We start from the raw sequence: 13742 nt of genomic DNA, 5'->3' as shown, positions 1-13742 counted from the left end.
CTAGAGTTATGCTGCTGCCCCCCTGTATACTAGTAATTCTTCCAGGTAGCTCAAGGAACATCTGTGAGGGTCTCTGCATGTAAAAAAGATGAAATAAATTGCATTTCAGGAGATAAGTGGTTTGAGTCACATGATTTGTAGATACCTGGCATCCTAACTTTTGGATGGTGATTTCTATTTTGCCACACTTCGTTAAAAACACATTTATTTTTCAGATTAATTTCAGAAACTGTCACCAGTATTGCTTTAGAAGATTGCCCTGAGCATGGCTTTCCTTTTGATCCTGATGTTACATATGTATTGTGTGACTTCAAAAAGCATATCAAAATTTCCCACTCAGTGTCAACAATTTCATCTTGAAAGTTTTATCCAATATTTAGTATACATGCAGCTTCAGAAAATTACTATTTTATGAACAGTAAAATTATACTAAATTAGATTTCATGTGCTAATAAGTTTCTTAAAATATAAACAAAAAGAATATGACCACATATAAGCAGAAATGTGAAGCATTATCTTATGATCTCCAATGAATTTGTGATTTCCCAGGACTAAATTTTTTTAGTAGCAGCAGCTTTGCTAAGACGCAATTGACAGGCACAGATCATGTTTATAGAAGCTTTTTTCTAAGATTTTAAAAAATTATTTGAAAGTGTGATATATAGAGAGAGGGAGACACACTAATCTTCCATCTGCTGAGTCACTCCCCCAGATTGCTGCAATGGGCAGGGCTGGGACAGGCTGAGGCCAAGAGCTTCATCTGGGTCTCCTATATTAGCAGCATTTACCCAAGTACTTGGGCCTTCTTCCAGTGCTTTTCTCAGGCCACTAGAAGGGAGCTGGATTGCTTGCATTCCAGGTGGCAACTTTACTTGCCATGTGGCAGTGCAGGTCCCATGTTTATGGAAACTTCTGCATGAGATTGTGAAGTTCTATTAATTTTATTTTGCATGTAATGGAACTTTCTTCCCTGCTCACCAGGGTGTATCAGCATTTGATATAGGACAAATCAGAAAATACAATGGTTTAACAAATAGCCATTTGATTTATGGTTCTAATTCAATATTTTGGTATGAGCTCATCTGGGCAGTTGCTATCATCAGCTTGGGATCAGAAATGATGAACTGATCTGAGGTACTGATTGACACTCATGCCTTAGAGATGCTTTCATTTAAAGGTCTGGTGGTTTGTGATAAATCTTGGTAACACCCTATCTCTTCAATGGGCAGGACCCATGGCTTTCCAGAGCATAAGGAAAATCTGAGAAGGCAAATACTTTACAAACTATCTGTTTCTGTCACATTTACTGATATCCTGGGGGGTTAAACATATGAAAAATGAAATCCAGAGTCTTGTGAAGGGATGGATACCAGGAACGGTTTCATTTGGAATCATTACTGGTAATGTGTACTGCATTAAATATACATTATGTATATTTGTTCCAATGCAATTTTGGCCAAAAACATCTGAATCTGTAAATTGCATGCTTTCTATAGAATTTCAGGTCTAAAAAATAAAGTGTTCTAAAGTACACACAGATATGGGATCCTGTGTGATACTTTTGCTTTAATAGAAAAATGGTAATTCAAAAACAAGTTTCTTCAGTTTAAAATTTAGTGACAGTATAATGTTTATCTCTTTAATAACCTCATTTATTTGAACAATCACCCTTAAATTTTACTATCTCATTATTTAAGTGGTCTTGAGGGTGTGGCTTTGGGTGGAGAGATAAACTGTCATGTCTGAGAGTGACTGTCTACATTGCTTCCTACCACATTCCCATTACTTCATTCTGCTCTCATGATTTCCAGAAATGGAGGTCTGTGAAACCTAGTCTGCCATACACTTGAACTTGTAGATAATGCTTTCATTAAGCCAATGATAATTGTTTAATCTCTACTACTTAATAGAAGTGAATGTGCTTTTTTATATATTTTCTTGTTTAAATATTTCTCCACAGGGAAAATGATGTTTCCTAGGTTAATGTATTCATTACTCTTTATTCATTGTATTTCATTCTTTTTTTTTTTTTCCCAGTTCAATATAGAAGGAAACCAGATAAGCTTTCTTTTAACTCCTTCCATTTGTCTTCTCTTCCAGGTATGATTCTGGGCACCTTCACATATTTCCAAGACTAAACAAAATTATTACATACCCTGTAAGTGGTTTTCTTAATTATTGCTCAGCTGGTTGTCAGTTTTCATTTTAGGAAGATTATAATAGTTTATTAATTAAAATGGAAAAATAAACATAAAATTTATTCTCAGAGAATGTTCACAAACAAGATGAATGATGAATTTGCCTTGATTATGAAATGTTACAATCATCTAAGATACAGCTATTTGGCCTCTGGTCTGTTGCCTTAGCAAAATATACATTTGTTACATGTTTTGAGTTGAAACGTTGAGTACAATATGCTAAATTTTTTGGTCATGATGTCTGAAACAACAAAGATGATGTAGTGAGCAGGGTTTTCATGTGTCCCTGGAAATAAACACTTAGCATTCTGCAAGGTTAAGAGTCACCTATTACTAAAAAACACAAATCAGTTTTCAGTCCTTAATGGTTTTGAGAAGCTGAATTTGATTCAGGGATAGGATCAGGAATATGTGGGGAAAAGAATCTCCTGCAGGTTCTTTTATTTTTTAAGATTTATTTATTTATTCAAAAGACAGAGCTACAGAGATTGGGAAAGATGGGCAAAGAGAAATAGACACTTTCCATCTACTGGTTCATTCCCCAAATGACCACAATGGCTGGGACTGGGTCAGACCAAAGCCAGGTACCTGGAATTCCATCTTAGTCGCCATATTCATTAAAGGGGCCCAAATACTTAAGCAATCTTTGACTGCTCTTTCAGGAACTTTAGCAGAGAGCTAGATTAGAGTGGAGTACTCTGGACTCAAATAGTCTTCATGTGAGATGCCACCATTGCAGTTGGAAGCTTAACTGGCTGCACCATAATGCTGGTGACTACTGCGAGTTCTTTAACAAATCTCTATGTATTTCTCTTGGTCACAAATGCAGATTATACTACACACTTTCCCAAATTCTGTTTTGGGGCAATTAATTCCATTGTTTTCACTTTAATTTGGTATAATGTTATCTCAGTTCTTCAAATGTATGTTAGTAGAATAAGCATAGTCAAAGTCAAAAGCTATTTTCTATTCTTTGTCTTACTTGAATCTTCTCTTATTTAGAAATATTTATGAGCTTGATTGAGAAAGAAGCTGATGGACTGAGAGAGAAAAAAAGAGATTGCTCCCATGCACTTATTCACTATAAAAATAACCATACCAAGCCAAGGTTGGGCAGGACTGAAGCCAGAAGTCAGGAATGGAGTCTAGATTTTTCTCATTGGTGGAATCACTACTGCTTCTCCAGCATTAGCTGGGAGCTGGAAACTGGAACTGGCACTGGAATTTGAACCTAGGTACTTTGAAGTAGAAGTAGGATATCTTAGCTGGCATCATAAACACCAAGATGAATGCCTGCCTTTTTTAAAATATTTTTTTCTGCCATATTTGAAGTCACTTTGCATGGTGTTTTTCTGGAAATTCTTCTCTGTTCATTCCCAACATAGCTCCACTGATGGTTTCTTGTTTTTTCACCTGAATACATTCTTCACCTTAACATAGCTCATTCAAGAGTCAACATTGTCTTCCTTTCAGGCTGCTGTGCGATTCCCCTTGACAGATGTGGCCCTTTGTGACCTGAAACTCCTGTTTTCTTCCAGTTGGGGCATTTTTCACAGTCTTTAGACCATAGGTTTGACTCCCTGCTGAATGCTTCTGTGTGGCTGTCCAAATGCTCAAGTCTAAAATGAAACTACATCCTTTTTTCTTCCTTAATTCTTATGTATAAAATAAAAATGGTCAGTGTTTGTTTTGTGACAGAGTTAATGTGTTGACCAGAAGTGTTCTATTACAGGTGATGCTAACATTTGAAGACCTGGCTGTTTACTTTACCTGGGAGGAATGGCAGAACATGAACAAAGCTCAGAAAATTCTGTACAGGGATGTGATGTTGGAGACCTACAGCAGCCTGCTCTTCTTGGGTGAGTGACACCCATCACATGCCCAATGATAAAATTTTATTGCTGTTTGAAAAATCAGTGAACACTTTATAAACTTTATAAAGTTTAATGGTGGGCAGGTAAAGAATTTGAGTCCATGAATATTCTGAATGTCTACCATCTAGGAAAGGACTCAAATTGGAACATTTGTTGCATAGTTCCTGGAATAAGCTGTAGTCCTTTAAATAACTCAAGATAATGACTTCACAAAAGCTTACATTGTTTCCATTAATAGGGCACTGCATTACCAAACCTGATTTGATTTTTAAGTTGGAGCAAGAAGCAGAGCCATGGATGGTGAATGAGTGCCTAAATCAGAGCTTTCCAGGTCAGTATGTACATAATGATGAGGGAGCCAAGGCAGAAAGAGCACAGAAGATGTTGAGTGAGGCTCTTTCTATGAATTTCTCCCAAGTGTTACTCCTGATGAAAGCTGGTTTTTTGTATCAGACAATGGATTCTAGAGTTTCTAGGGATGCCATTATATCTCTAACTCTTTTGTTCTTGATTAAGTTATTCTTTGCTTTAAAAAAATAAAATTCCAATCCTTTTGATGTTACTAAGGATTTTTTTCTAGGTTAGATACATTGCCCTTCTCTGTATTTGATATGTTTTCTTTCATGCATTTATTCTTTTCTTCAGTTCTTGTCAGTTTGGCAAGTTATAGAAACTTGTTTCAGATTGAGTCCCCACTCATGGTTTTGACCAGGCACATAACTTGCTATTTTAAGGATCTCATGACTGAACAAATAAATGTGAACTCTCTCTCTCTCCTTTCTCTTTCTCAGTGCCTTTCACATAAAATAAGAAAAAATGCGTTGCTAGAAACATTGGAGGAGAAAGCCTGTGGCTGTCAATCTTCTGTTTCATTCTCCCTTCTATCTAATTCTCTGACTCTCAAGCATATAAATAAATAAATAAATGCTAAGGGAAGGTCAGAAGTAAGCCTCTGTGCAATGACATCAGAAATCCTGAAGCTAAGCATGCACTTGTATAGAAACATGAAAATAACTGATCCTAAACTCACCAAGAAAGTCTTGAGATTCTGAATCCCAAGGTCAAATTATCACATAAGTGTGTTTATGTAAAAAACTGAAGAGTGATACTCAGGGCTGGTGATTTCAGAATCAGCTAGAAAACATTTTTCAAAGAAGGTAAACACATTCTGGGTTGCAAAAACAAATTCTTTAAACTCTTAGGGAGTGTATACCCAAGGTGGTATAGTGCGATGTTTCTGTACCTGTTGTCATTCTGAGAAGCTGAAGATGTTAAATTTCCTTAGGAATATGGGGAAGCTGTCATAGAGTGCAGATAAATGCAGTTTCTCATTTGAAAATTCCTTCAAATGCTGTTTACCTGGGAAGACTGAACATGAGACAACTATAGATTCAAATCTTGTCTCTTAAATTTGATCCTGTTTGGAGTACAGACACATTTCACTCTTCTTCAAGTGCAAGTAACTGATCCAGTAAAACATTCCCATATTTATGGTCAAAATAGGGAAGCACAAAACATATCATTTTAATAAAAATTAACTAAAGAAGAAGGACAGGGAAAAAAACTAGTTGCTAGGCAATGGGGGAATATACTGACTAAATATTTTTCCATTCTTTAACATCTTATAGTACTGTCATCATTGTTATTGACAGTGACAATGAGTGGAGAAAGAGAGAGAGATCATTTAGTAGCTCAAGCCCCCAATGCCTACAACAGTTAGATCTGATTAGTCTGAAGCCAAAAGGCTGGAATTTCATCTAGTCTTCCCTGACATATCACAGGGTCCCAAGCACATGAACCATTATTTGCTGCCTTCTAATTTACATACACTAGAGATTTATTGGAATCACAGTAACCAGAGCTCAAACTGGCACTATTTTGAGATGCAGGCACCCTAAGCAGTGAATTAACAAATCTAACAAGGAAAGCCATTTTGCCATACTTGAATAAAATTCAAGTAGTAAACAGGATCAATCATGATTGAACATTTGGAAATCTGTTGGTACACCCAAAAACCATATAATAGGTATAAATAAGTGTCTTTTACTGATTATGTTAACATCTTATGCCACTTAGATAACAAGCAACTTCATTCCCTTTACATCAGTATTCCAGGAGAAAGCATTTATATGTGATTCAGTGAATTTTTTTCTCATTTCAGTTGCCATGAAAAGTGATGACATAATTAGGACCAATAAGAAAATTCAAGAAAAAAAATTTAATAACATGGCAGAGAAATCTTATGAATGTAATGACTGTGGAAAAGCCTTTGACTCTAAGTCAGCATTCATGAAACATCAGAGAATTCACTCAGGAGAGAAACCTTATGAATGTAATGACTGTGGAAAAGCCTTTGGCCAGAAGTCACATCTCATAGTGCATCAGAGAATTCACACAGGAGAGAAACCTTATGAATGTAATGCCTGTGGAAAAGCATTTGGCCAGAAGTCACATCTCAGAGTGCATCAGAGAATTCACACAGGAGAGAAATTTTATGAATGTAATAAATGTGGGGTAGCCTTTGGTTTGAAGTCAGACCTCATCAAACATCAGAAAATTCACACGGCAGAGAAACCTTATGAATGTAATGACTGTAGAAAAGTCTTTGGCTATAAGTCACAACTCATAATACATCAGAGAATTCACACAGGAGAGAAACCTTATGAATGCAATGCCTGTGGAAAAGCCTTTGTCCAGAAGTCACATCTCCGAGTGCATCAGAAAATTCACACAGGAGAGAAACCTCATGAATGTAATGACTGCGGCAAAGCCTTCAGCCATAAGTCACAACTCATAACCCATCAGAGAATTCACACAGGGGAGAAACCTTATGAATGTAATGACTGTGGCAAACCCTTTGGCTTGAGGTCAGCACTCATGAGACATCAGAGAATTCACACAGGAGAGAAACCTTATGAATGTAATGACTGTGGAAAAACCTTCAGCCGTAAGTCACATCTTGTAATGCATCAGAGAATTCACACAGGAGAGAAACCTTATGAATGCAATGACTGTGGAAAAGCCTTTGGCCAGAAGTCACATCTCAGAGTGCATCAGAGAATTCACACAGGGGAGAAATTTTATGAATGTAATAACTGTGGGATAGCCTTTGGTTTGAAGTCAGACCTCATCAAACATCAGAAAATTCACATGGCAGAGAAACCTTATGAATGTAATGACTGTAGAAAAGTCTTTAGCTATAAGTCACAACTCATAACCCATCAGAGAATTCACAAAGGAGAGAAACCTTATAAATGCAATGCCTGTGGAAAAGCCTTTGGCCAGAAGTCACATCTCAGAGTGCATCAGAGAATTCACAAAGGGGAGAAAACTTGTGAATGTAATGAATGCGGCAAAGCCTTTGGCTTAAAGTCAGCACTCATCAAACATCAGAGAATTCACACAGGGGAGAAACCTTATAAATGTAATGACTGTGGCAAAGCCTTTGGCTCAAAGTCACAACTCATAATACATCAGAGAATTCACACAGGGGAGAAACCCTATGAATGTAATGACTGTGGAAAAGCTTTTGGCCAGAAGTCAAATCTCATAACTCATCAGAGAATTCACACAGGAGAGAAACCTTATAAATGCAATGACTGTGGAAAAGCCTTCAGCAGGAAGTCAGACCTCATAATCCATCAGAGAATTCACACAGGAGAGAAACCTTATAAATGCAATGACTGTGGAAAAGCCTTTTGCAGGAAGTCACATCTTGTAATCCATCGGAAAATTCACACAGGAGAGAAATCTTATGAATGCAATGACTGTGGAAAAGCCTTTGGCCAGAGGTCACATCTCATAATTCATCAAATAATTCACACAGGGGAGAAACCTTATGAATGTAGTGACTGTGGAAAAGCCTTCAGCCTTAAATCACATCTCATGATCCATCAGAGAATTCACACAGGGGAGAAACCTTATGAATGTAAAGACTGTAGAAAAGCCTTTGGACAAAAGTCACATCTCATGATCCATCAGAGAATTCACACAGGGGAGAAACCTTATGAATGTAACGTCTGTGGAAAAGCCTTTGTCCAGAAGGCAGACCTTATCAAACATCAGAGAATTCACACAGGGTAGAATCCTTATGAATGTGATGTCTGAAAAAGCCTTCAGATATAAGTCACAGATCATAATCTATCAGAGAATTCACACAGGAGAGATGCCTTATGAATGCATTCCCTGTAGAAAATTCTTTGTGAAAATCCCACCTTGTCAGAATTCACATAAGGGAGAAACATGAGTGTAATGACTGTGGAAAAGCCTTTGGCAATAAGTCACAACTCCTAATGCACCAGGGAATTCACACAGGTGAGAAACTTTAATGACTAAGGAAAAGCTTTTGGCCAGAAGTCAGACCTTTTTGAACATCAGAGAGTTTGAATGGGGGAAAACCATGAATGCAATGACTGGAAAAACCTTTGGCCAAAAGTCAGACCTCATCAAACATCAGAGAATTCACACAATGAAGGAAGCTTATGAATGTAATGACTGTGGGAAAACCTTTGGCCAGAAGTCACAACTTATAATGCATCAGAGAATTCACACAGGTGGCCATGGGTTTATCATAAGTTGCCTTGATTGTGTTGAGAAATGCTCCTTTTCTACCCAGTTTGTTTAATGATTTTTACCAAGAAAGGGTGTTGTATTTTTTCAAATGCTTTCTCTGAATCAACTGAGATAATATCACTTTTGTTCCTCAGTTTGCAATGGGATGAATCACATTCACTGATTTGGAAATGTGGAACCATCTCTGCATATAGTGATAAATACCCCTTGGTCCAGGTGAATGATCTTTTCTGATGTGTTGTTGGGTTCAATTAGCTAGTATTTTGTTGAGGATATCTGCATCTGTGTTCATCAGAGATATTAGTCTGTAGTTCTTTCTCTGTTTTATCTTTTTCTGGTTCAGGAATCATGATGCTGGCTTTCTACAAAGATGTTAGGGGTACTCCTATAAGGAAAAGGGAGAAGAAACAGAGAGGAGACTGGATACAAATGCACAGCAAGTCTGAATTTATTCAAAGAAAATTAACTCACAGTGGTTGATCAATTGCCAGTGTGAACAAAGAATGAACACATGGATTGAGGGTTAAGACTCCCGGGTCTGGGCATTTTTATATCTTAGGCAGGCTATGGGTGGGGGTGGGTGTTAAAAGTTGGAGATGAACTCCTTTATACAGGATCTTCAAGTTTGCTTCTACCAAACCAGTGGTTGAGTGCAGGGATTTGGGTGGAGAATAATAGGGTGTGAGACTGAATTGGGATTCAGTGACAAGGGATGGCTTCATGACTTAATATTGGTAGATTGTGTCCAGGAATCTATCCATTTCTTCTGCATTTCCCAATTATTGACATACAGAACTTTGTAGTAATTTCTGGTGATTCTCTTTATTTCTCTGGTATCTGTTGGTAGATCTTGTTTTTGTCTCTGATTTTATTGATTTAGGCCTTCTCCCTTTTTTTTGTTGATCAGTTGGGCCAATAATGAATCAATTTTGTTTGTTCAAAAAAACAGCTCTTCCTTTTACTGATCTTTTGTAAGTAATTTGCAGTTTGGGCTGTTGTTTTCCTTGGTCCTTGAGATTCATTGATAGCTCATTTGTTTAACACATTTCCAATTTCTTCAGTAGGCACCAGTTGCTCTAAACTTCCCTCTTAACACTGCTTTTGTATTATCCAATAAGTTTTGATGTGATTTATTATCATCTTCATTCATTTCAAGAAATTTTTTGATTTCTTGATTTCTTTTATGACCTACTGTTCATTGAGGAGCATGTTGTTCAGTCTCCCTGTGGTTGTATATGATCTAGAGATTCTTGAGTTGTTGATTTCTAGCTTTATTCCATTTTTATCAGAGGAGATGCACAATTTGACTTTCACTTTTTTTTTTTAATTTGCTGAGACTTGCTTTATGGATGACCATATAGTCTTTTCTTAAGAAAGTTCCATGTACTGCTGAAAAGAATGTGTATTCTGCAATGATGGGTTGAAAAGTTCTGTAGATAGCAGTTAGGTCCAATTGGTCCATAGTTTGAATTAGTTTTGTTCTTGTTAATTATTTGTCTTGTTGATCTGTTCATTAATGAATTGGGTTGTTGAAGTCTCCCATTACTATTTTATTGGAGTCTATTTCTCTCTTTGTATCTTTAACATTTCTTTTAACACCAACATTTATTTTAAATAGCCAGGACCCTAAGCATTCTGTGCATATACATTTATTTATACTCACATCTTCCCGTTGAATTGATCCCTTAATCATTATATAGTGCCATTCTTTGTCTCTTAATAGTTTTTGTTTAAAGTCTTTTCTTTGCTATTAGCATTTCTACATTTATCCTTTTCTGTGTTCCATTAGCATAGAGTATTTTTCTTATCCTTTCACTTTCAGTTTGCATGCATCTTTGTTCCTGAGATGTGTTTCTTGCAGGCAGCAAGCAGATGAGTTTGTTTTTAATCCATTCAGCCAGTCTGTACCTTTTAACTGGAGAATTCAAAGTGACTTTGCCCTGTCATTGTTTCATAAATTTTCCTGTTGTTTACTTTGGATTACTTTTGTTCTTTTTTTGAAGTATTTTTGCTTTCACATTTTTTAAAGGTTATTTATTTGAAAGGCAGAGTTACAGAGGTAGAGGCAGAGGCCAGAGAGAGAGAGGTCTTCAATCCACTGGTATACTCCCCAAATGGCTGCAATGGTTGTAGCTGGGCCAATCTCAAACCAGGAGTCTGAAGCTTATTTCAGGTCTCCCATATGTCTGCAGGGGCCCAAGGACTTAGGCCATCTTCAGCTGCTTTTCTAGGCACATTAGCAGGGAGCTGGATCAGAATTGCAGCAGTCAGGACTTGAGCCAGTGTCCATATGGGATGCTGTTGCTGTAGCTAATGGCATTATCTACAATACAGTGCTACATTATGCTATAATACCATGCCGGCCCCTCTCATTCATGATGACTTTCTGTGTTTCTTAATGTAGCAGACTGAAAATTCTTCCTAGTTCTGTTATGAATGGTCTTTATTTCATTGTCATTCTTAAATGAGAGCTTTGCAGGGTACAGTATTCTGGATTGACAGTGTTGTTCTCTTAAGACTTAGACTATAACCTGCCATTCTCTCCTTTCCTACAGGGTTTCTTATGAGAAGTCCACTGTAAGTCTAATTGGAGATCCTCTGAAAGTAATTCGGTGTTTTTTGTGCACATTTTAGAATCTCTTATGTTTTACTATTGAAAGTTTGACTACAGTGTTTCACTGTGAATATCTCTTATTGGTTATGTCCATTAGGAGTTCTATGTGGTTCCTGCATTTGGACATCCCATTCTTTCTCCAAATTGGGGAATTTTTCTCTATATATTTCAGTAAATAGATTTACTAATCTATTTTCTCTTTCCATGCCTTCAGGAACTGCTAACACCAATATGTTGGGTACACTAATAGTGTCACATAAAACTCCAACATTGTTTTTAAGTTTTCTAATTTTTTTCTTCTGGACTTTTATTTTTTTGTCCAACTGAAAGATATCCAAAGGTCTGTCCTGTAGCTCAGATAATCTTTATTCTGCTCCATCAAGTCTGTTGTCAAGGCTTCCCCCTGCTTTTTTATTTGATCTATTTTTCATTTCTAATATTTCATTTTGGTTTCCTCTTAAAATCTCAATTTCATTGGGATAATTTTCCTTCATGTCATTGATTGCTTTTTAATAATGCTGTGATTAATCTTTTGAATTTCATTTCCAGGATTTTTCAATCTCTTATCTTCACATTCTAATGTTGAAATGTTATGTTCCTTTGGAGTACTCATAATGCATTTGTTATTCTTTTTTCTTGAATTTCTGTGTTTATTTTTAGGCATTTGTGGAGTTAGTTGTTGGTTTTCTCTTTTGATGGCTTTTATCTTTGAACTATATGCTTCTGTGGCTTTTGGAATATCTACACTTTAAATAAATAGCAAGAGTTGAATGTTGCATGTGACCAGAGAGCTCTGTTCAGTGCTTCAGGATGCAAGAAGTATTCAGGGTTACAACCAAGTTGGGCACCGTAGGTGACCCCCATTTAACAGAGAGGGAAACGGTCACCTCTGTTGGTATGATCACCCCATGCCTCCACTCCAAGCTGAGCAATCCAGTGTTATTCCCCAGTGGGTTCAAGACTCATCAACATCACTGTATGAGCCACAAAAATGACCTATGCAGTCCTCACTAAGAGTGCAGTGCCCACTGCAATGACCAGCCCTAGGAAACCAAGGCGGTCTGAGTATGTGAATCCACACCCAGTGATTGATCCAGAGACTCAGCTACACCTTGCACTGTCTCATGTAACCACAGTGCCCACACAGTTTCAGCACACAAGTCTGCCACAGTCTCTGGGTGCAGAGTTTCTACTCTGATCTGCCAGCTTGTCCACTGAACAGAAAGGCGCATATTCCCTGAGACAGCTCCACTGATGCAGCTTGATCCCCAGAGCCTGGTTTATTCCTTACTCAGGTTGCTTCAGAGTTCTTCATGGGTGTCTTACCACCTGCCAATCCTTCCAGTCAGACTCAAAGTAAGTGGGGAATTCGGCTATTTCTCTCCACTAGAATCTGGATCACACACATACACAAGAGCCATTAGCCAAGTGTTGCTCTCTCCCTGCCACTGCTGCCAGTGCTACTAAGACCATGGCATCCTGTCTGCCAGTTGCTGTGCATGCACACAAAGGCTTTGGCAGCTGCCACCCAAACCCCAAATGGCACCCATACTTTCTAAGCCAAGCAATGTGTGTTGTGGGGAGACTGAAGTGAGATAAATACACACCTTTTATTTACACTGAGTCCATGGGTAACTGCTAGTACCAGCTAGTCCCTAGAGCTCTAATCTGGACTCACACCATGCTCCAGCTATATCAGCACATGTTGCTGCAGTATGGTCTCACCTTTGTCTCTAAGCTGCCACCCTCTCTGACTTTGGCTGCAGCATCTGTTGTGTTCTTGTTCATGCTGCATGTCCATATCTTCTGCACAGGTCTGTGGCAGTCCTCTACCTTTTATAGTTTCCAATGTGATTTTCTCTCTAATCTCCACTGAGAGTGCATTACCTACACTTTTTTTTTTTTTCTATTTATCCCTAGCCTAGTGCAGTGCTTTGCTCTCTAATCAACCATCTTGGAATCTCCTAAACCTTATTTCCCACAATAAAAGATTTATATGTAAGTATGTAGATGTGTATTCATTCTGTTTTCATTAGAGCAAATGACTTGTCCATGGTATATTTAAATTTTATGAATTTGATATTATAACAGTTTATCGTCTCTGCAGAAAAAGTAAAGGATTTCTCTTAACACTTCAAATCACCAAACAAGATAGTTCCATTTACTTTTGGTTCTCAGGGGTATATTTACATCTTCCTGATTTATAACATCATGGCAGTTTTATATTTTAAGAAAAATGTATTTTTCAAAAGCCTGTATTTTTATCATCCTTTTAGTTTTCCTTTGGATTGTTATGTTTAAAAGTCTTCTAAAGCAAAACTTGGCTCATGCAGTCAAATGTGCACACTGATATGTGGCTAATTTCACAAATTTCTCTCATTTAGCTGGGGTAATCTTTACCAAACAATGTTTAATGGTTATCATAGAACAACCATTTCCTTTTAAATTCTCTAGAAACAAAAATGACTTTTCTATATAGTAACA

The 13742-nt window shown here is 37.3% G+C and overlaps 1 protein-coding gene across 2 annotated transcripts in view; it reads left to right on the top strand.

The window, feature by feature from the left end:
- The window catches only part of LOC133755407 (zinc finger protein 260-like), a 40597-nt gene extending 30256 nt beyond the window's left edge, over positions 1–10341 (top strand). For both annotated transcript variants that reach the window (XM_062185515.1, XM_062185513.1), the window contains 4 exons: positions 2101–2158; positions 3931–4057; positions 4311–4403; positions 6234–10341. In XM_062185515.1, coding sequence (XP_062041499.1) covers positions 3934–4057; positions 4311–4403; positions 6234–8155 — 2139 coding nt within the window. In that variant the 5' untranslated portion in view covers positions 2101–2158; positions 3931–3933 and the 3' untranslated portion in view covers positions 8156–10341. The remainder of the gene's footprint in view (positions 1–2100; positions 2159–3930; positions 4058–4310; positions 4404–6233) is intronic.
- Positions 10342–13742: the final 3401 nt, after the last annotated feature.

The sequence above is a fragment of the Lepus europaeus genome, unplaced genomic scaffold, assembly GCF_033115175.1.
Source record: "Lepus europaeus isolate LE1 unplaced genomic scaffold, mLepTim1.pri SCAFFOLD_44, whole genome shotgun sequence".
Lineage (NCBI taxonomy): Eukaryota > Metazoa > Chordata > Mammalia > Lagomorpha > Leporidae > Lepus > Lepus europaeus.
The sequence above is the reverse complement of the archived record's forward strand: the minus strand, read 5'-3'. Positions and strand labels throughout refer to the sequence as shown.